General features: G+C 42.5%; 1 protein-coding gene across 6 annotated transcripts in view; it reads right to left on the bottom strand.

Annotated features, from left to right (window-relative positions):
• The window catches only part of KCNAB1 (potassium voltage-gated channel subfamily A regulatory beta subunit 1), a 400,144-nt gene that overhangs the window by 243,128 nt on the left and 133,084 nt on the right, over positions 1 to 23,932 (bottom strand). The window contains exon 1 of one of the 6 annotated variants that reach the window (XM_082685471.1): positions 10,603 to 11,698. The exons of the other annotated variants lie outside the window; for them this stretch is intronic. Within the exon in view, the coding sequence (XP_082541597.1) occupies positions 10,603 to 10,823 (221 nt within the window). The 5' untranslated portion in view covers positions 10,824 to 11,698. Of the gene's footprint in view, positions 1 to 10,602; positions 11,699 to 23,932 lie in introns of those variants that run through there. 6 annotated transcript variants of the gene reach the window in all.

The following is a 23,932-nucleotide window of genomic DNA, read 5'->3' as shown; positions in this document are numbered from 1 at the left end:
CCTCAGGCAAGCATACACTTTCTTCTCTGGGTAAGGAGTAAGTCTGTGCTTTTGGAAACTAAGATCCGAGCTTCCTGATTTCAGAAGATGGCTTTTGAAGAAACCATATTTGAGGGAAACTGAAATCTGAAACTGCTCTGCAAATGAAAAAGAAGACATTGTTGAGAGAGAAGTTGTACATCAGACCACAAATTTCCCCACTCCCACTATTTAAGTAGTTCCTAGATATTCTTTTAAAACTGACAAATATGTTCTGCAGCAAGAAGAAAACCCTCCGAAATCAGACAGACTTTTTCTGAGCATTTCCAGTCTTTTCGGTAAATGCAAAGACTCCATAATGGTGCTTGGGCATGTGGAGTTCGGAAATGGAGTAATGGTGAGTCAAAAGGCCTATTTCCATCAAAATGCCTCAGAGGAATTCTTTGCTGGTTTCTGAGTTGAGAGAAGAGTGGCATTCGGTAAAGCCATGTTATTTACACACTTGATTTTTATAAACCAGCTTGTTGTTGTGGTCTCAGGCCAAAGATTCTAGCAACAAAAACCCAGTAACAAAAAAACCAAGTTTAAAGTGGAATTAATTTCAAAGAAATGAAAAAGAGTGTGTTTTATTAGCATATGTTCTTCAGGAAAAAGCTTGCTTTTCTTATATAAGAGCTCTGTTCAACCAGATGGGCCTTCTAGTAGATACGAAATCATCATGGAGAACACTGTGCTTGGAATTTCCTGTGGCTGAATCCCTTCAGGGACACTCTCTTGGAAAGACGTTAATTACCAGTAAAAAATTTTTCTGCTTAATAATAATAGTCCTGTATACTTGCCTTGATCTTTAAACCTGCAAGATTAAAAAACAAAACAAAACCCCAAAACCTTCTCCATAAGAGTATATATCAAAAGGCACATTAGTCCTACTTATAAGCTGTTTTCCTATTTGGATACCCAACTACCACTGAAACCTGTAGAGCAAATTGGCCCTTTTCATACTTAAGTTAGCACTGTTACCTTTAGAGCTGATGTTCTTGTAAGAGTTGCTACCTATCAGCCCCGGCACCCTCCATGATTCTAATGGGTTAGAATTTTAAAAATCTGTTTCACAGCAGTTTTTTCAAAGATGAGTTCAAAATGCTAAAAATGATTTTTTTTTTTTCCTGCCTAAAAACAGTAAGCATGGCCGTCAAATGCAAAGAAGGGGACAGAGCAGGTTTTTCTTATCAGGTGACCTTGCTATTCTGCCCTGAAAAGTCTAAGCCTCTACTTGGAATTGCCTCCAGCTCTGGATGACTTCAAGGAGAGGCAGTCATTGTACAGAGGCTATAGCAATAAGAGTCATAATCATGGTAAAGATTCAGAAAATGAAATCTTGGAGGAAAAAACTAGAACCATCCTGAAAATTAGATGGCTGAGTGTTAATAATGGTTTCTCTTTTCTTTTTCTATATTTTTTTTTTGTGATTTCATTTATTTATTTGAGAAAGTGGGAGCATGAGCAAAAGCAGTGGGGAAGGGCAAAGGAAGAGGGAGAAGAAGGCTCCCTGCTCAGCAGGACTGGATCCCAGGGCCCCGGGATCATGACCTGAGCTGAAGGCAGACGCTTAGCTGACTGAGCCACCCAGGCACCCCAGGAATGGCTTTTAAGAACAGGGAGGACATATGAAACAGGAAATTATAGCTAGCTCATTTTCTGTTCAATAGAGGACAGGCCAAGAAGCTTCCAGTGTATCAGGAATGGAGCCAGATCGAATGCAAGAAGGAGTTTTGTCAGGTCAAATGTTTTTTTTGACTCTTGGATGATCGAGCAGTAGAACAGTCAAGCCAGGCAAGCAGGTGCTGGCCCGGAATGGGGGGAATCCCTGCCCTCTCCTGGTGTCAGTAGGAGCCTGGGATCATCCAGCAGGCCCCTGGGCACCTCTGCTTGCCTCACCACTCCACCTTGCTACCCTGCTCCTCATTCAGTCTTCATTTCCCAGCTGGACTGGATGGTTAGGGTCCAGACAACAGACAAGAGTTCTCAAAACCCTCACTCTATTGCTTCCTTGGAAGATTTCAGACCTCAATGAATGATTCTAATTCTTAGAAAGAAGAGCCAAATTTTTTTCATGACTGCCGTGAAAGGAGATTACACAATATTTCTTTAGGGGCCCTTACAAGTAGCTGCTGCACAGCACAAATTGGAAAAACAGGACAGATTTCTCATGAGGGCTGGACCAGATGGCCTGTGCGCGTGCTATCAGAGTCCTCCCTGGTTGCCGATTCCAAGAAAAAGAATTGCTGCTGGGCTTCTGTTTTGGTTTCCAATCTGAGTAACTGAAAATCATCCTGCAATGAGGATTTTTAAATGTATTTTGATATTGACTCTCAGGAACAGGCTTCCAAAGCAATCTCAAAAAGCATGGCGGGGAGTCAAGTGTATTCAGCACTGAATGTCCAAATGAGAATTTCACGTCCGGGGTTGACATGGAGCACGGTCCTATCATCTGTACCCATGCTTTGTAGATCGTTTTCAGAGATGTCAGTTCTTTAAAAACTCTGACACTAAGCACACTACCACCTGCAACTGAATTTCTGTCCAGCTTCAGAACACATACCACAGGGCCCCTCTGGGGTCCTCACAACTCTGTAAGATGAAAAGAGCTGGTCTGGCAGGGCTTTGCTTCTTCTAGAGGAAAGTTTCAACTGCAAAGTATGCATATGTATAGGAGAGAATTGTCCTTTCTGGAAGCATTTTATGTACTGTGCTTCTTTCCAAGTTGAAAAATGGGGCATATCCGGCAGCTGCTGGGTAGACGCTGAAGGAGTGTAAGGAATCTTGCTCCTAAAGTCAGAAGACCTGCATTTGGCCTTGGCCCTCCCATCAGCTCCTTGAGTAACTCTGACCAAGGAACTGGCCATTCTGTATAAAATAACAGGACTGGGGGCGCCTGGGTGGCTCAGTTGGCTAAGCGGCTGCCTTGGGCTCGGGTCATGATCCCAGGGTCCTGGGATCAAAGCCAGTATCGGGCTCCCTGCTCAGCGGGGAGTTGGCTTCTCCCTCTCTCTCTGCCTGCTGCTCTGTCTGCTTGTGCTTTCTCTCTGGCAAATAATAAAAATCTTTAATAAAATAAAATAATAGGACTAAATAGATGGCATCTCAAGTTCTTGCAGTTATAAATAATAGGACTGAACTAGATGGCATCTCAAGTTCTTGCACTGCTAACTCCCTTATTTCCAGTGATCACATGGGATTAAAAATTCTCAATACTGAAATGGAAATTTGTAAGACTTTTGCCTAAAGTTCTTTAATCTCTATCACTCTTTACTTTTCAGTTCTGAAAACAGTGGAAAACTGGTGACCAAATATTTTTTAAACATGAAATGACCAATTTCCAGCACAGAATCCTTTTTTTTTTTTTTTAAATCATGTCTGAGGACTATCAGAATGGCTTTGATATTCCTATAAAGAAAGGTAGGAGGCTTAAGTGGGTAGGAGAAGAATAAATGAAACAAGATGGGATTGGGAGGGAGACAAACCATAAGTGACTCTTAATCTCACAAAACAAACTGAGGGTTGCTGGGGGGAGGGGGTTTGGGAGAAGGGGGTGGGATTATGGACATTGGGGAGGGTATGTGCTTTGGTGAGTGCTGTGAAGTGTGTAAACCTGGTGATTCACAGACCTGTACCCCTGGGGATAAAAATATATGATTATAAAAAATAAAAAAATTAAAAAAAAAAAAAGAAAGGTAGGAGGCAATGCTTACGATTTCAATTCTTCTCATGCAAGGGTTTCTCTCCTAAGGGAAATTTTGAATTTAAAAAAACAAACAAACAAAAAACAAGAGTTCTATATTTTGATTTGATTCACTGAACCTAAATCCCATTCTGTTTGTGAATATACTGACAAATTATAAGTTTGAAGAAATGAATTTGAAAATCCAAAGTCAAATTTATGAATCTGATCTCTCTTTTGCAGGGGAGTTTTTCCCCTTCTCAGACATTTCTCCAATTACTACAAGTTCAAGTATTTGCAGAACTTTTTTTTATAGAGAAAGGATTTCTAGAAAATGAACGTACTTCCAAAGAGGGGCAGTGAGTGGACTGAGGTTAGACACTTCATCTGCAACAACCCAACTGAAGATTACAGATGGAAGGTAAAACTGTTTCTGGAAACACTTTGGAAAGATTGCTTCCCTTGCATGGGCTGCATATGCATGCACACGCAAAACACACACACATGCACACACACACAGAGCTATGGAACTGGAACAGCATTTGCCTAACAACTTCCGGGAGGCTGCCTCCCCTCCTACCATTTTCTCACCATCCCATGGATGCCAGACTTCTGACTGCTGCCTTGCAGAGGTGGAATAAACTCTATGAGACTGAATCAGCAACTAATTTTCAGGAAGGTTTCTCCACCTCCCCATTCTCACCATTTTGCTTTGGGGAAGAGAGGAAAGCCCACATCCATGTGTATCCGTGGAAATGACAATGGTACTCTTCATATATATATAAAATCATTCTTCATATATATGTATAAATATATACTGGCTTTCTAAATAACAAGCTGCTCTCTTTTCTGGACTGAAATCAAATTATTTCTATTTGAAACACAGCCACAGAGCTGGCTCTTCTCTTCCACCCTCTTCAGCCCACCTATTTCCTCCCACTTTTCCCTATATGTGTGCGCGTGCGCGCGCGCGCACGCGCACACACACGCTCACTGCCTTTTACGTAATGGGCTGACAAGATTGATCTTTCCCTTCAATTGCTTTGATTCAGAATCTGCCCACCATTCGTGGGAGGTAAAGAACGGTAGAGGACACGTGTGCTTTAATGAAGGGGCTGTGAAAGGAATGGCATGGGAAAGACGTCTGGTCTGAGTCTTCACTATAGTCTTGATCCTCGGCAGGAAAACAGAGAATGCTATAGAATTAAGCAAATTCTTTACCTCACATTTATAACCCCTCCATTCCCCCCGCCCCCTTTGGAAATGCCAGGTTAATCCTTTCTTAACAGAGCTTTAACTAGACAAGCTGTTCGAAAATCAGCAACCTCCAATGCTAAAGTTCACCTGATGTCTAAATGAGTTGCCCTAGCCTCCCAAGTGCCACAACCTGACTCTCTTCACCTCTACAAGATGCTCTCTCCCCCGCTTCCCTGCACGAACACTGCACTTCTCACCAGTACATGCACTGTCTTTGGGACATGCTGCCCACCCCTACGGCGACCTGCACTTCTCCTCCTCCTCTCTGCTCATCTTGATGCTTCTCCTTCCTCAATACCAAGCTTCGCTGGCTTTTCTCATGGGACCGTTCCCTGACTCCTAGTGCCCCTGCTGAATGAAGTCTCCTCAAACTACAGCAACAATTATTCTTTGTATCACTAACATATGCAAGCCTTCTTGGGTAGATCTCTAGTCACACCAAACTGTAAATACTCAAGAGACAACCCTCCCACTTCATATGACCAGCATTTAACATTGTGTCCCACAGGTGTCACCGTTCATTTTCTAAGCATTTCTTGACTTGTTATCACATACCAAGGGCCAGGTTAGACTCTGGGGTTATAGTGATGAATGAACTCCAAAACTCAAGCCGCTCAGAGACTAATGGGGAAGATTAAATAGATACTGATGCAATAGATAATAGCAACACTATGCAATCAATACTTTCCATAAAAGAAATAATTCGTTGCAGCAGAGACAGTAAAGAGCACTTACGTAATGCTACATGGAGTGGAGACGGGAAAGGTTTCACTGAGAAGGTGATGCTAGGGTCTTAGAGGATGCATAGGAGTTTGCCTGACCAAGTGAGATAGGAAAATTCTAGAGTAGAAGGATGAGAATAGAAAAGGATACAGAAGCATAAGAAAACAAGAAGGTTCAGGGTACTATGAGGAGTCCTCCTTCTGATGAAGCATGTGGTCATCAGAGGAAAGATGAGAACAGAATGGCAACTGGGAAAAACTGATGGAAGCCACACCATGAACAAGCTCAGGCACCATGTTAGGTAGTTTGGATTGTATTCCCTGAGCTACTGAAAGGCATGGAAGGAATTTGAGGATAATGCTGTAAACTGAAGTTATCTAATGCATGCTAAAAATAAGAATGACAATGACCTGATTTTTTTAAACAAATCATCCACCAAAGGAAAACCAAAATATCCATACCATGGACTACTACTCAGCAAAAAAAAAAAAAAAAAAAAAAAAAAAGAATGAACCATTGAGACCATTGCAACAATTTGGACAGGTCCGAAGAGAAGTACACGGAGTGAAAAAAAAATCCCAAAAAATTATAAACTATAGGATTCCATTTATATAAATGCTCTTGAAACAAGAAAATTATGGAGCTAGATCAGAGAGTGGTGGTTGCCTAAGACTAGGGATTAGAGGGGTATATGATGTGGTTATAAAGGGGTAGCTGAGGGAGCTTCATGGTGATACAATAGTTTGGACTCTTCACTGTACTGGTTACACAAACTTCCACATGTGATAAAAAAAACACGTAGACATATAAGCATACACACATATGAATACATGTGTAACTGGTAAAATCTGAATAAATTCTGTGGATAGTACCATGTCAATTTACTAGTTTTGATATTGTGCTAGAGTTACAGAAGATGTTACCCCTAGAGAAAAGTGGATTAAGGGTGCACAGAAATTTTCTACATTTTTCAAATTCCTGTGAATCTGTAAATATTTCAAAAAAAATTTAAAGTGACAAAAAATGGCTTAATATGATTAACCTAAAAAAACTGGAAAAAATAACTTTCTAAAGTGGGGTTTAAAGATTATTGCTCAACAAAATTGATTCTTGTAAGAATTTCAAAGCCTGTTATATGTGACATTATAGCACAATGTTTTACTGACATGGGTATATAGGTTACAGGTAAGATTTTTCTAGATGAAATTGGGTCCATCAATATTCAAATTGTTCTAGGACTAAAGTAACAATTTTAGAATGGGGGTGGGTAGCTTATCAGTACAAATGTGCTCAATTCTGAATGGCAAAAGCTCTGAGACCATGTGAATGCCAGGAGGATCCTTTTAAAATGTTATTTTAAAAAAAGACACCAGGCGTGACGGGGTGGCTCAGTCAGTTAAGCATCTTCCTTCAGCTCAGGTCATGATCCCACGGTGCTGGGATTGAGCCCTGGGTCAGTCTCCCTGCTCAGCAGGGAATCTGCTTCTCCCTCACCCTCTGCCTGTTGCTCCCCGGGCTTGTGGCTGTCAAATAAATAAATAAAATCTTTAAAAAAAAAAAAAAAAGACACCCAACCAACCAAATAAGCAACAACAACAAAACAAATCTGATTTAATTTCTATTCTCAATGATTTAGCTTTCACAGGATGAAAAGTGTGTATGTGTCTACATATATCAGAGTATACAGCAAACTCTAACACAGTGTGATGAATTAAAAACACACAAAACTAAAATAAACTCTCATGTATTAACAAAGCACAAATGTAAAAACTATAAGAAATGAAATAGTCTTATTTACAAACAGAATAGTCCCCAGGATAAATGTTAGGTGGAATCTTGTTCTTTCAGGCTGAAAGTAGCATTTAAATAGCAGATCTCTCTAGTGGACTTTTTTTTTCATCCTTAGCCTTGAAACAAAAGCTAACTTTATGTGAGATTTTTGCACAATGGCAATGTGAAGGTAACAGTGGCTTTGAGTATTTTATTCTTGCAAAATTCAGATGCTTCACATAAGTGTACATTAATTCCTTCTAAAATCCCAAGTTCATGAGCTCTTAATTGATGGATGGTAATCGCAGGCTAGAATAGGAGTGGGGCTTTAAAAATGATAAGGCATTAAATGAGTGAAAAGCATTCTACTCATTTGCCAGGGTTGTAGCACCTTATGCAGCAGGGTTGGAGTCTTAAAAAAAAAAAGTCCTTGGGTTGGCAAATAGGTGGCCAATCTGGGCACCATTCCTCATGCTCCAAGAGGCAACCATAATTCTGAAACTGAAGCAGAGATGGTAGCCTCAAAATAAAGAAGCTGAGGTAGCCCAGGCATGACCATGACCCTCTCCAAATATAGCCTTCCAAAGAATCTCTCCTAATAGAGCATTACTTTTTATTTTCTTATCTGTGGTCTGCTTCCCCAACCTGAATATAAGCCCCAAATCTAGTCTGCTTTCTGCACCTTTGTGAAACCAGTTCTAGTAGAGTTCCTTGTACAGAATAGATGCTCAATAAATATTTATTGACTAAAATTCTACACTCTAACACTGTTTTTTGTCAAAAAGGAAAAGTGAGTAGTAGACATTTTCAGATTCTGATGAAAGCTAGGAGCCCTCCCCTTGGGAAAAAGATGTATGAAAAGACCCTGTTGTTGTTTTAAATCTTCTATAGACTTCATGGATCCCAGATTAAGCTATGCTTAGAGAAACTATTTAAAGATGAGAAAGGTATTGTAAACACGATTAGCCACTTTTTAATTTTTGCTATTTGTTATCAACCACACATGATATTTTAGTGACATTAAGGTCAACGAAAAGGACAATTCAGCTAACAAAAATATTTCTATCATATTTTATGAACTACAGAGCTAATCCTTCTCTCCCTCCTCCGTTTCTCACCAACCCTAAGAAAGTCTTAGTGTACATTTGACGCAATCTTATAATCTCTTACCTAAAGGCACTCTGAGTGGAATTTGAAGGAGAGAGGGGTTAAGTCCTACTCACACACAACAAAACCATAGGTAAAATGGTTCTGGATAAGAGAGGAGTGGAGAAACTTGTCCAGTCACCATAAACAACAAATGACTCAAAGAAAACTGAAAAACCACAGATGGCTAACTTTTTTTGTCAGAAAAGAGCTGTCCTTAGTTGCCAGTAATGGAAGATGCCCAAGTGAATCTTACTCGCACACTGAGCTTTTGTAAAGCCAGGCAATTATCCTCCAGCCTGAGCTCAGCTGTGAATATTACCAGAAAAACCTTAATGGAAATGTCCTGCCTTCGTAAAAGCAAACTCTTCCAACACAATGCTGCATGAACATCTATGAAACTCTGCCACAAGAGACGAAGGGTGTTACTTTTTATTTCTTCTCAAGGTGCCCAAGCTCAAAGCTCAAGGTGCTGCTAAAATGCTGGCGGCCACACTTCAGGTCACCTCTGGAATCTGCCTTATCTCCGGGTGGCGCCTTCCTCTTGGCCCTGCTGATGAAGGCGGCAGCTTGTTCCCTTCGCAGCACCCCAGCTGCGTGCAGAGCAGCTCAGTGTCTGTGGGGCAAGGCTGGGCACGGACCACACAAGCAGCCATCCAAAATGCCAGTGCACCGGAGACTGCAGCCTCGGTTAGCAAACTGTCCTTGTAGGGCCCCACTCGCCACCATGGCAATACTGGGGAAAGCAGAGTTGCCCGAAGTCAGGCTGCTAACATCCTACTGCAGTTGGGGCAAAAAGCTTTAGGTACCCCCTCCCCCCCAATCCACACCCATGGCTTGCTTTCTTAATGGCTCAGAAATATATCAAAACAAGAGTGTTCTGTGCCTTTGCAATGAGAAGCCCTCCTGTAACTCCACAAAGAATCACAAGAGTAACTTTTATAGAAATTGATTTAAATGCCTCTTTCAGAAGCCCCACATGGGAGGTCTCAGGTGTGCATTATTTTAATCACATTGAGTTCTTTCCATCCTAAAACTGGGTTCCTAACAAAAATTACATTAATAACAATAATTACATTATTTCCAATGTAAATAATTGACAAAAATCCTATCTGCACGCTAGAATAACCAAAGCCTTTTGGAAGATGCGCAACTTGCTTCTCTCCTCTACATCTGTAAAGACTTTGAGACAAAAGTGCAGTAGGTTTAAAGAAATAAAGCCAGGAAGGCTGAGTGCAAAGCAGATAGAATGAGATGGCAGAAGTCACCTAATTGAATAATGAAATTTTCTACTTATCAAATTTAAGTCATTCTTTATTAAGGAGAACATTAACTATTACCAGGAAGGTTGCCAACTACGGAAAACAACCTAGAGGAAGAGGGAGCTCAAAATGTATGAGGAAACTCACATTACAACAATTAACTTTTTCTTCCTAGTTCACAAGAAGTTCTCCATTTTATTTCAAGTAGTAATTTGGATTCAAAGACATCAGTGTTCAATGTAATTTACATTAATGGGCGTTTCTTCCTGCAACAAAACTTCCTTAAGGGTTTGCATAGCATTTATTGTCTTGGTCTTTTGAAAGATAAATCAGTATGCAGTACTAGATGGGAAACTAATTTGAGTAGTAAAATCACAGAAACTACAGTCTACGCCATAAAATAGGACCATCACACTGGCAGTTGAAAAACTACCCTGATCTCAATACAGCTTCCAGCAGTTGTGTTCCTCTGTGCAGACAGGAATTCATACAGCCCCTAAGGTGTTCCCAGCACCTGAGAATGTACAAAATAGGCTGCCTTAAAAAAAAAAAAATACTATACACTCACAGCACAGCCACTTCGGGCTTCCCCTCTCCTAAGGAGCTTTTTTCAAGACACGGGAGAATTCTAAATTAGGCAACCGGCCCGTGGCTAAGTCACACTTTTCAAAACGCATGAACTGCCCCCCACTGCCCCTGTATAGCACACAAAAAGCCCGGGGAGAGGGAATCTGACATCCATACCTATATTTCATGCCAGTCTGCTTTGCGGTGGACTCTTTGAGAGAAATGTGATGCTGAGGGGTGAAGGTCCCCAGGCTGCGCGCGATGATAGCAACCGTGCGGAATTTGGCCCGGGCTGCGTTCACCACATTGGGGGCGGTGGAGCTCTGCTTGCTCAGAAGTCGGTCCTCACCATTCCGGCTCTTCAAATTGTGCTCTGTGCAGGCTATGGAGACTTGCATTGCTTCCCCGGGCAGCGCGCGGTCCCTCTCAGAACCCCAGAACACAGGCAGTCACGGGAGGCTGAGCAGCTGGGGGGGTTTCTGCTGTCTTTTAACCCCTCCTCGCTCCCCCCCTCCCCTTTCCTGGGGATGCCGTCAGAGGAGTCCTCGCGGCCGACTTCAGAGCCCGGCCAGTGGCAGGAGCGACTGCGGTGCCCAACAGAGTCCCGGGCCCCCAGAGAAGTAAACAGCCAGCCCCGAAGTTGTCACAGCAGCTGGAGTGAGGATCAGGCTCGCCAGTCTTCCTGGGCAGTCACCTCGGCGAATCAGCCAGCCAAATCCATGCAGTCGGGAGGCTTCTGCAGACGCCGAAAGCGGAGCGCTCGCACTGACTGCACGCAGCCCTGCCCCAGCTGGTGCACCGTGTCTGAATGCGGGCTCGCCTCTGGGCGATGGCTCAAATCCACGCAGGCATACCGCAAGATGCGCCGCCAGAACCCTCTGGACCACAGGCAGGATAGGATGCTCGACTGGTACGCGGAGCCTCCAAGAAGCAGCTAATGGCAAGCTGATCCCTGGGGACCAGCGGTCTCCAGCCCCTCCGGCTGTCAGCTCCCTCCCCGCCCCACTCCCGGAGGTGTCCGGGACTCGTCAAGACCCCTCCCCACTCATTTTCAGGTGAAAAGCCGGCGCGCACAGCCCGCACTGGCACCGGTTTGCAGCTGCACGGAGGAGCAGGCTGGTAGAGCTCCTCGCCTTTGTGCGACTGGTAGGCAAGGATCACTTTCACCAGACTCTGCCTGTAACAGAATCGGGAGGGCAGCTCGTAAAAGGGGGGCAGGGGGGGCTCTGCCCAGACTCACACCAAATCCCGCTGCAGCACAACAGTTGGAACTGGGGGAGGGCAGAGTGGGGGTGCTCCTGCCACAGAACACGCCAGTGAATTAACACGTGAATACTCTGCGACTGGCTTCCTAAAACGCTACTTGAAATCCCTGTTATTAGCCTTGTCAGAGTTCATTTCCCCTTTGCCGTTATTCCTTGAGACGCTAAGTTTGAAGTTTCCAGAGAAAACACGGTGCAGAGTTTTTCGAGTCAAGACAGCTAACTTGCTGGAAAATCTATTCTGGGTCTCAGAGGAGGACCAAGGATAGGGGAAGAGACAGCTATTGGGCACCAGCCAGAGCGCGGGCTACGCTAGGTAAGCGCAGGGGCATGTCACAACCCAGAAGGTCCAGGCCAGGTGTCTGGAACCATGTACAGTGCCCGCCAGTCATCTGGGGCCAGCTGGTGCTGACAAACACTAATCCCTGGTCAGGGCTGGACAGCAAAACACCCCTCTTGACTTTGAACCCCCATGAGGCAGAAACACTGTGTGGTTCAGTGTCAGGTGCCAAGCAACTGCTCAAGAAATGTGATTGAACACAGCAAAGCACCAATGGGCCGGTAACGCTTGGTCTCTCCATTTGAAATACACAGAAGCCAGACCCCTTTTGTAGATGTACTTACAATAAAAGCGTGGCTTCTGCAAAATCAGTTTTCTAACTGTGGTTTCCAACAGACATTGCTGCCAGGCAAAAAGGAACAGTGCTTCAATCAACAATATCTGTGAGCACCGTCTCCGTACTAGGCAATAGAAATACAGGAGGAAATGATGCACTGTCCCTCTCCTCAAGGAACTGGCAATGTGTGGGAAGGACAAGGCACTCAGTCTTAAAGGGGCTAATTAACAAGTCAGAGGTGCATCAGTGCTCCAATGAGGGGTTCAGACACTAAATGTGCTAGTGTTAAGCAGGAGAGGAATTGCAGAAGGCTAGAGAAGGTTCTTGGATTCATTCCCCACATTTCTATGGAGTCCCTAACAGATACTGGTCTCCATTTGTTGCTGGGCTACAAAGTTGGCTTAGGCAAAGGCTGGACCTCAAGGAGCTCAAAGTATGCCCAGGCAGCCCTCATCAAGGAGTAGGACTTCACCTGAGGCGTGTATCTGATGAACAGGAGAGGGAAGGTCATCTTCCCAGGGGTTGGCAAGTGTGGGGAGAACACACTTTCTGGCTGTAGCTCTGTGTTTAAAAAAAAAAAAAAAAAAAAAAGCAGATCTGACCACTTCTTTCCAGCTAAATTAGGTCATAGGAATGAAAATTTTTCAGTAGAATATGAGCTTATTTTGGATTCTACTCCAGAGATGAATCTCAACATTTTCTAACCTGCATTCCACATTGTGGAAGCTCATCCTTGACCCTTCATGACCTTCCCACTCTTGATTTTAGAAAATAAGTCTACTACCTACTGTTCAGTGGTTGAGAAATAACTTTCAGAGGGGGGTGAGGGTTGCGGAAAGGGACAAATGAGGCCTTCTTCTTACCCTGGGCTCCCAGGAGGGAGTTCTTGAAGATGTCTGTGTTCCCTGGAATAAACAGCAGTGGGCAGAGAGGAAGCAGATCATTAGAACCTTCATGTTTTCACACGAAGCTGGCTCATCGGAGATGATCAATGTGTATCAAGAAAAGAGTCAAAATAAGAAGAGGAAGAAGTGGGAGGAATCCAAAGGAACAGCTCAAAGAAAGGGAAATAAAGCAGCCTGGTAGGCAAGACAGAGCGTGGTGATCACCACAGGCCCAGGGGGTCCGGAGCTTCCCTGGGCACTGGCTGAGGGGAAAGGCGGCTAGGGGCTGACCTAAGAGTCTTGCCAATTTCACAGGGGTGGGGAAGCAGAGGGGGGCGCGGAAATCAGCACACTGTTAGCCAATATGGCTTTCAGGCTTCTCTGAAAGCATAACCCGAACCAGACTGGGGATGCAGTTAACAGAACAAAACATGCGAGGCAGAGCACCTCTGAGTCACCGTTCTATCCCCCACAGGACCAAGCAGAGTGCCTTATACAGAGCAGGCCCTCACTGTATGAATAATTGAGAGAAGGAGACAGGAAGCAAAGGAAAGAAGGAGGAGGGAGGGAGGAAGGGAGATGTATGGGAAGATGCCAGATTCTTGGATAAACTGGATTCCTTAAAACGAAGAAAAAAGACAAGAAAAGAAAATCCTGCACAGTCTAGTTTTCACCCAGGCTGCTGCTTTCAAAGGAGCAAGTCATTGTCCCACATTCACATCTGCACCTCTCGTGTACTGACAAGGGTCTGCCTTCAGCCCGGCTCTCAAAGAACAGAAGAATGGACCAGAGGGAGACTTGACCGAGCAAGCCCCTTTCGTGCGGCCTGCCATGGGCCTTTTCTGATCGGACGCCGCACAGGCTCTGACAGCCTGCTGGAAGATCGGGGACTCACTCAGCTGCGCTCACCCTTCCCAGCATCAATGGAGCGACAGTCCGCAGGTGTCCGGGAATCGACTCATGGTTGGCTCATGCCCAATAAATTTGTGCTAACAGGCTACATGCTAATTAAGGTGGGAAATTAGATAGGAATCCTGTTATTGTCATACAGTAAGACTTGGAAGAGTTATTATTATTTCAGATTCAAGTAAGACCCACAGATGATGTATCAGTGAAGATGGAGATATAAATGTAGACAGAGATGTAGTAATGGGTGGAATTTTGTCCCCCACCCCCACCCCGATTCACATGTTGAGGTCCTTAGTCTCAGTAAGTACCTCAGAATGTGGCTGGATTACGTGTATGACAGAAATACAGGGAGACAGGGGTTAAAGAGGTAATTGAGGTAAAAGGAGGTCATTAAAGCAGGCCCTAATCAATAGGACTGGGGTCTTTATAAGAAGAGGAGAGGAGGACGCTGGTACACATGGAAGGAAGATCCTGTGAAGACACAGGGTGAGGACAGCCATCTGCAAGCCAAGGAGAGAGGCTGCAAGAAAAATGGACCCTATGATTCCCCTCCCCGACCTTCGACTTCCAGTCCCCAGAGTCATGAGAATATAAATGTCTATTGTTTCAGCCCCTCAATCTATAGTATTTCATCATGGCAGCAGTCCTCACACAACAGCACAGGTACAGATACTGTTCTTTATTTTAATACGTATCTTCTGGAACACTCTAAAGAAGGTGCTCCTGGAAGTCTTCATGAGACCACGGTGGTATCATTATTGTGCCCCTTCTACATCCTGAGCTGGTGTTAGAAATGTGCAGCAAAGAAGACCTCCAAATAGAACTCCTTTGTTCCTTTCCACAGTCGTAGAAGCCTCTATGTGCTAAGGGTGGTAGTTTTCAAGGTGTTTCTAGTACTTTCCCTTATTCATTTTTGTTTGTTTTTAATTTATTTGAGAGAGTGTGTGTGTGCACACACAGGGGGAGAGGAAGAGAGAGAATCCCAAGCAGACTCCCTGCTGAGCACAGAGCCCAACACCGGGCTGGACCCCCGCGACCTGGAGATCATGACCTGAGCCAAAATCAAGAGGCAGACACCTAAATGACTCAGCCACTTGGGCACCCCTCCCTCGTTCTTAGTGATCTCATTCTGCCAGTTTTTCCTTGCAAGGGCTTGCTCTATCCTGGGCCTTGTATAACCAGCAACCTCAGACAGGTCAGGAGGTGGTGGCCAGAGGCCTGCTATAGCCAGCAAAGGCCTGGGTTCCAAACCCAGTTCTGTCCCCTTCCTGTGACCTCGGGTGTCATTATAAATCTCCATGCTGCTGTTCTCAGCTGACCGACAAGAGGGATGCCTGTAGATTCAGCAGGGTGCATTCACAGAGAGCTGTGGAGGTTACGAGATGAGATCGCAGAGTGCTGAACTGTCACTTACTCTGCAGTTTCACCTGGGTCTCAACTGGTCTCGATTCATTACCTGATATTTGGAATTCCTTGGCATTAACATCAAAGGATCATTGAGTCGCAGTGACAGAGCTGGTTAGAAACAGAGCACAGGCTACTGAACCCGCACCCTATCTTCTCATGCTCATTGTAGAATCTTCATGGCAATGCAGAAGGACTGTGGAGCGCCTTGTTAGCGGGAGCTGGGGATAAACCCCGCCTCTGCCATGCCCCTTCCTTCCTGCACACCACAGAGCAGGACTCTCACCCTCCCTGTGCCTCAGCAGCCTCCCCAAAATGGCGCAAGAAGGTGCCTCTCTGGATGGTTGTAGGAATTGCAGAGTAGGCACTTTGTAACTGCTAAGTCTCCATCTCCGTTTATTAAAAGCAGGGCAGTTAGGAAGTCAGTTTTTCCAACAGCCTCTACCAGGGGACCTCAGCTAACAGTGCTAAGACTTACACTGCATTTCCTGTATCCTAGGAACTCTCAGCAACACTCTCTATATATTATTAACTCATTTAATCTGCACACAATCCCATGGGGAGGTAGTATGTTTTGACACCTACAGAGATGATGAAACATGAGACACAGAGAAGTGAAATAGCTTGCCCAAGGTAACACAGAACTGGGGTTTACTTGAGGTGAGCCCGCCTCCAAGACCTGTTCACAATCCCTTTGCACACCGCTCCTCACTACAAGAACCTTGTAGGAGAAGGGCATTCAACAGTGCCATTTTATGAATATCATTTTTTAAAAGCCTTATTTTTATTATGAGGGAGAGGGGAAATTCAACATTAAAAGTCTCGACATTTCAGACAATTAAATCATCCATGCTAGGTAGCTTTGAGGGATTCTTTCCATCAACCTTTTAAAATATTTCATAATACTTTATTCTTCTTGCTCAAGAAAACATGTTTTTCCAAATTACCTGGCACATGTCTGACTAACTCAATTTCCTACAAGTCAAGTCAAAACCAATGCTTTGTGCTGAGTCCACTTGGGATTTATGGCTTCTTTGCCATTGGAAATCAGAGCCAGTGGGGGCCAGGAAACATTCAATTATGCAGCCAGGCAAAACCAGATTCATTCAAAACAGAAAAGAATCTGCTACTATCTGAAGAATTTTAAACATGCAAGTGTACAGATGGCAATCCACTCTATGTGCTTATTATTATTTGTGGTTAAAAGAGAAATTGTTAAGATGAGAGTTTGCTATTTATCAGAAATTCTTAACATCTGGGTTTGGAGAAAAATTTATTATATTCTGACAAATTGAACCAGCCATCAAAGTAACAATGGGCCTACATTTGCATGGGCACAGGTCTTGGAATAACAGAGAAAGTAAAATTGAGAGGCCAAATTGGAAATATTTGAGCTCTGCTGAATAGAAGAAAATTCCAGATAGAGACGCTTCTGCTTCCCTGGAGGGAGTTTCACCAGAGAACCCCTACTAGGGAACTCTGAGGACAAACTCAAGACAAATTTTTTCACAACACTGGCCACATGTCCAAAATGAAAACATAATTAGGACAGTTAAGCTTTTCAATTAATACTTGAACTATACCCATAGCCACTGATAAGATATTTCCTTAATTAGAAACTTGTGACATATCAGATATATCAGCAAGATATCCTTATTTATCCTTCACTCTATATGTTCAACACAAGGTGTTATAACTATAGGAAGCAGATATAGAAAAACAGGAAATTCACAATTCAGATTATTTTTCTCAGGCCTCTTCATGGTACGTAAATTCTCAGAAACTCACCTAGAACTCGGACATAAAACTGGGGGGAAATGGGGACATGTGGTCAGTTTATTTATTTATCCTTACAAATGTCATTAATTCCTCTTCACTTAGTAACCACTGGTATGATTTCTGCCATTGCCTTATAATAGAACAGGTTGGTCAGAAATATTTGTCAGTCTAAGATATCGTTAAGCTTAAGATGCATTATTACTTTGTATACCACTAAAATAAAAACTATGGTCAATTGTTAGGACACAATGATTTTTTTTATCCCTTAAACTTTTTTATTTTAAAAGAGTCGTTTGACTTAGTTGGACTTCTGTGCCCCAAATTTCACTCTTGTATATGCATGAAAGGAAAAATATAAGAGAAATCAGTTAAGGTATTCCCCAAATGTATTCACATTCAGAATTTGATGCTTCTGGATATTTTACTCAGGCATCAACATCCACATCTTTCCACACAGTCATTCTGTGTGTTGGTAAAATGGTAATTTTTCAGACACATACTCCTCAGAATCTGAATAGCCAAAACAATCTTAAGAAAGAAAAAATTTGTTAGTATCACAATTTCAGATTTTAAGATATACTACAAAGCTATAATAATCCAAACAGTGTGGCACTGGCACAAAAAAATAGACATAGAGGTCAATGGAATAGAATGAAGTCCAGGAGTAAACCCATGCTTATACGGTCAACCAATCTGTAAAAAACAAGGCAAAAATATGCAATGGGAAAAAGGTTTCTTTGACAAGTGGTGCTGGGAAAACTAGATAGCTACATGCAAAAGAAGGAAACTAAGCCATTTTCTTTCACCATATTCAAAAAATACTCAAAATGGGTTAAAAACCTAAGCTTGAGACCTGAAGTCATAAGGTTCCCAAGGGAAAGCATGGACAATCTCTTGGACATTGGCTTTGGTTATATCTTTATGGATAGGTCTCCTGAGGCAAGGGAAATAAGAGCAAAATTAAACTGTTGGGACTATACCAAAATAAAAAGCTTCTATACAGCAAAGGAAACCACCAACAGAACAAAAGACAACCTACTGAATGAGAGAAGATATTTACAAATAACATATCCAATAAAGGGTTAGTACCCAGAATATATAATGAACTTATACAACTCAACACACACACACAAAACCACCCTAAATAATCCAATTAAAAATGGGCAGAGGACTTTAATAGACATTTTCCAGAGAAGACATGAAGATGACCAAGAGACATACGAAAAGATGCTCAACATCACTCATCATCAGGGAAATGCAAATTAAAGCCACAATGAAATCACTTTACACCTGTGAGAACTGCAAAAATAAAAAACACAAGAAATAACAAGTGTTGGTGAGGATGTGGAGAAAAACAAAACATTCGTGCACTTACAAATTGGTGTAGCTACTGTGGACAATGTCTAGAGATTCCTCAGAAAACTTACAAATTGAATTACCATATGATCCAGTAATTCCACTACTAGGTATTTATCCAAAAAAATGAAAACAAGAATTTCCAAAGATATATGCACCCCAATGTTTATTGCAGCACTATTTACAATAGTGAAGATATGGAACCAACCCAAATGTCCACTGACTGATAAATGGATAAAGAGGTGGTATACATAAAAACTGGAATATTATTCAGCCATTAAAAGGAATTAAACCTTGCCATTTGCAACAATATGGATGGACCTAGAGAGTATAATACTAAGTGAAATAAGTCAGAGAAAGACAAATATTACTTCATGTCACTTAAATGTGGAATTTTTAAAAAATGAACAAATGAAAAAAGAGGGGGGAAAAGCAGACTCTTAAATACAGAGAGCTAGTAGTTGTCAGAGGGGAGATGGGTGAAATAAAGGGGATTTAGAGTACACTTATCTTGAAGAGCACTAAGAAGGTAATAGAACTGTGGAATCATGAAACTAATAACACTGTATATTAATTATACCTAAATCAATGCACACACACACACAGACACACACACTCACTCAACTACTGTCTCTGGGATTTTTTTCTCCTAAGTTGTTGACCCCCAGTCTGAAAGTTGTGATGCACACTCACAGGCACTGACGGCCACATCATGACAGTCACCTAGCCAGTGCAATGGGAGATCATGTCACAATTTCACCAAAGAAATCCCATGTGCTGCAGAGAATTGGTGAACTATAATTATTTCTAAGATAGTATATTTCAAACTCTTATTTCACGGCCATTTAAACTGAAAATATTATAGGAAGGAAGGGGAAATTTTTCAGCACCAGGCATTGTGTCAAAAGCTTCTCTAGTCACTATCTTATTCCAGAGGAAAGGGAGAAAAGAATCTGCCCTCATTAAACTTCTAAATTAATTGGACTTACAGAACCATTCATCTTCACCCTTGCAAAATTAAATCTAAATCACACTTCAGAAGGGCTTTCCACATAAGGTCACCCTTACCCAATGGGGCTGAGAAAAATAAGCAACCTGAAGGTCTTTCTAAACATACATTAATGGGTTAAAACTTCCTTGTTTCAGTTCAAATGTGCTGGTCTTCTTAGGGTAAGAAAGCTATTGTCATTCTACCTCATATCTAATGTATCTTTATAAAAGATGTGTGCTCTCACTTCTTTGTTCCATTCATTTTCAAAACAGAGGTGTTGTAAAGAACAGATCTTAGATCCTATGAGATTCCTTCTCATTTAAGTGCTTCCTTTTGACAGATTGCTGAAAGTTACTGTAGGAGACTCCTTAGGCTTTCATCACATTTAAAAATAAAACTCATCTGGGGGTTATAAGGATCAAGCTCTCACTCTGTACTCTTTCAAGTACTATATTGTCTGAAGTTTTTACGATGCACACGATGCACACGCGTTACTCTTGCAAATAAAATACATTTAAAATTTTTTTCTACCATAACAGTATCACCACATCATTTAAAAATAAAGATGGATACATGAAAGCATGAAGGAAAAAGTCACATTAATTCAGGCTTCCAATTTTTAACATTTTTGTCAATATCTGCTTGGTTTGCACATTTTTATTTTCCATGCATAGTTGCATGGTTGTTGTTATTAATGTTGCTGCTATTGTTTCAATTATGTGAAATTACCTCATGCTGTCATTTTGGATTTGTTCCATGGTCTTTTCATTTTCTTACATTATCTGCCCATAGGTCAATTCTCTGTCATCATTATGCATTGATCACCGTGTCAATAGGTGTCTTTCATTGTCCAGTTGGTAATTTCTATATCCTGATGAAGCAAAGAGATGAAGGACTCAGCCCCCCACCTTACTCCACCCACCCCCCCAGTAGAGCTCCCTTCCTGGCTGGGGAGTGTGCAGAAATTCATGGACTGCTAGCCACATATCCTCTACAACAGAATGAGTGATCTAGCGGATACACACTCTAGAGGAAGAGATCCTGGAGGCCAGGGCCTTTAAAGAGACTATGGTAGTGTCAGAAAAGATTTGGGCATTAAGGACAGAGAAGAACCCAGGCAAGGAACGAAAGTAGGTGAGGGACGCTACGTGGGCAGAGGAAATATTTCTTAGCAAAGATGGGGAGGTTGAGGGGCCTCTTAGGGAACAATGAGCAAAGCACTCTGGACGGAACCTTATTTGCAAAAAGGATTTATGTGAGAAATGATGCAAATCAAATATGTATAAATTAACCAGAGTCTGCTGAGGACAGCCTGGAACGAAAGTCTCGTGAAGGCTCCTGGCTTAGGGCATTGCAGGGATGCTGAAGGTAGAACGCTTATCAAGGACTCAGCTCTGGGGTTAGGAGTATAAGCAGTGTTTTTGGAAGATCCCTCTGCAAGTCAACAGCATGGTCCAGTAGGAGACTGCTAGAATCAGCCGGCTGTTAAGGTAAACAAACCTTGCTGTCAAAAGAATGGTACATCTTCTTGCCAGTTCTAACAGACTATGGAAAAATGTTCAACAATGCACCATGCACTCAAAAAACAGTTCACAAAATAATACGTACAGTATGAGCCTATTTTGACAGAAGCAAAAATTATCCACCTCTGCAGAGAAATCAAAGAATATACCCAATTTGGCATATTTAAGATACCCAAATATTATCAGTAGTTACTTACACATGCTGGAAGTATGGGTGATGTTTTATTTCCCTAATTTTGATAGCATATTATTTTTTGCTGTAGTATATATTACTTTTTTATTATGGAGCAAAAAAGAAAAGTGAAATCCAGAGAAAAAGAAATGATGCTTGAAGCCATCAGGAACGTATACTTATCATGGGCAGAAGACAAGAACCTTTTCTTTTTTATTTCACAGCACCCAGTACTGTGAGATAAATGGCACTAAGCTGACTCAGTTTATGGGTTTTTTGTTGTTGTTTTTAAAGAGAGAGCACCAGTAGGCAGAGAGGCAGGTAGAGAGAGGGGGGAAAGCAGGCTCCCCACTAAGCAGAGAGCCCAATGCGGGGCTCGATCTCAGGACCCTGAGATCACGACCTGAGCTGAAGGCAGAGGCTTAACCCACTGAGCCACCCAGGCGCCCTTCAGTTTATGTTTTAACAAGTATCCAGGACATGATCATTAAGCTATGTTAACTGATATGGAAGGGAATTTATTAAATCATTGTAATGCTATAGATCTGATATGGATTCCTGTTAGGGAGACAGGTGAGGAGTGGTCTGATCCCCTAAGGACATCATAACAGAAATTTTTGGGGGCACCTGGGTGGTTCAGTGGGTTAAGTGTCTGCCTTTGGCTCAGGTCATGATCTCAGGGTCCTAGGATCGAGCCCCTCATCAGGCTCTCTGCTCAGCAGGAAGCCTGTGTCAAATAAATAAATAAAATCTTAAAAAGGGGGGGGGGTAATTTTTGGCAATAACTACAAATTCTACCAACCTAATCCTGATTGATCCTCCTTAGAGTTGACCTCTAGGGAAGGGAAGAGAACCTATGTAGGTTCATAGTTAATCAAATTAAGTGAGCTGAGCCTCTTAGAGGAAAAGGGCAGGTCTCAATCTCTCAGACAGCCATGTAGACAGGTGCTTTATTAATTCCCATTGGCCGTGTAAGTGAATTTATACCAAGCTCTGGGATAATGCCAGAACTGAGTGGAAATATACCTATACAGAAATCAAACCACTCTGCTGAAATTTTGGATATCTCTCTAATAATTGTGACTGGTCCCCAGTATATAGTATTTGTCCTTTGCCCCCCCCCCTCCTACTTGTTTTTTACATAGTTCTATGGCGATAAAATAGAGAATGAAGGAATAGTGCAATATGGTACTTGTATAGATGTTAGGAAGTATTGACAAAGGAATAGGAATGAGGAGGGGACTAAGAAAGAAAAGAATTTTAGCCAAAAGCAAATGTAGGGCAAGATTTGAAGAGACACAAAGCTTGAGCTTAATCTGCTTGCTAACTGAATTCCATGGGGAGGTGGTTAGTCAGTTTTGGGAAAAGATCAGTGTCTTAGTTTCCTTGGGCTGCTGTCAAAGATTATCACAAATGTGGTGACTTAAGACAACAGAAATGTATTCTCACAATTCTGGAGGCCAGAACTCTGAAATCAAGGTGTGAGAAGGGCTGTGCTCCCCACAAAGGCTCTAGGAGGCAATTTAGTTCTTGTTTCTTTCAGCTTCAGGTGGCTCATCAGTGTACTTTGTGACTTTAGCCCTCCAATCTCTGACTCCACCTTCAAATGGCCTTCTCCTCCATATGTGTTTGTCTTTTCTTCTGTCTCCTATAAGGACACTTATCACTGGACTTTGGGCCCATCTAGGTTGATCTCATCTCAAGATTTTTATTACAACTGCAAAGATCCTTTTTCCAAATAAGGTCACATTCACGGGTTTTAGGGATTAGGACATGAACATATTGGTGGGGGTAGGGTTTACTATTCAGCCAACCAGTGTCAGTTTAGGGAAGGTATGTGTTAAATGGGAGGGGGATGGGGAAAAAATGGAGAGAAGCAGCAGCAGAATCAGACTTGTTTCTGTCCTGAAAAGAGAGTAAAATGGAAGATACAACAAAACAGTCCAAGACTAAATGGAGATGAAAACTCATTCAGAGTACAAAACTCCCATCTGAAGGAGGTTTCTGTGATAGGGTGAAAACAAAGAGAAACAAGAAGAATCCTCATAGGCCAAATAAGGGCAGGTGGGCCTTCCCATGCCCTAGAGATAACAGTACTGGATCAGGTATACAGAGACCACACATGAAAGGATCCACATTAAAGGATCATCAGTAACCAAACCACAGAGCTGCTCTGGGAGAAGCATTGGCCCAGAGGTGGAAAGAGAATGGTACATGGACTACTTGGGAGGTAGAAATACCAAAGACACAGCACAACAGAAGCTAGGCGGCATGCAAGCTATGGAAGAGACAGCAAAGCATTGATAGAACCATCATTGGTTGGTTATTAATTTTATCATTTTTCTGATCAAAAGTACCCCCAGGTTTTTTTAATGGATGCCTTTCTGTTTGGTAAAAGCTTGAGCTGTCACGTCAGCAGAGGTAGATATTAGAATCTGGCAGTCATAGCATCACGTAGTGCAGGACTATAGCAGCTCAAGAATCAGCTGGATCTCGAGTTCCAGACTCAGTGTGAGAACAGAAGATTCGAATCATGGGACTTATGATGATGACAAGGAACAGGGAAGAACACTAAATCTAAAAGGACTAGGCACTTCTTATTTAAAAAGA

The sequence above is a fragment of the Mustela nivalis genome (genome assembly GCF_964662115.1).
Source record: "Mustela nivalis genome assembly, chromosome: 1".
Classification (NCBI taxonomy): domain Eukaryota; kingdom Metazoa; phylum Chordata; class Mammalia; order Carnivora; family Mustelidae; genus Mustela; species Mustela nivalis.
Note: the sequence above shows the minus strand (reverse complement) of the source record. Positions and strands in the feature narration are given on the sequence as shown.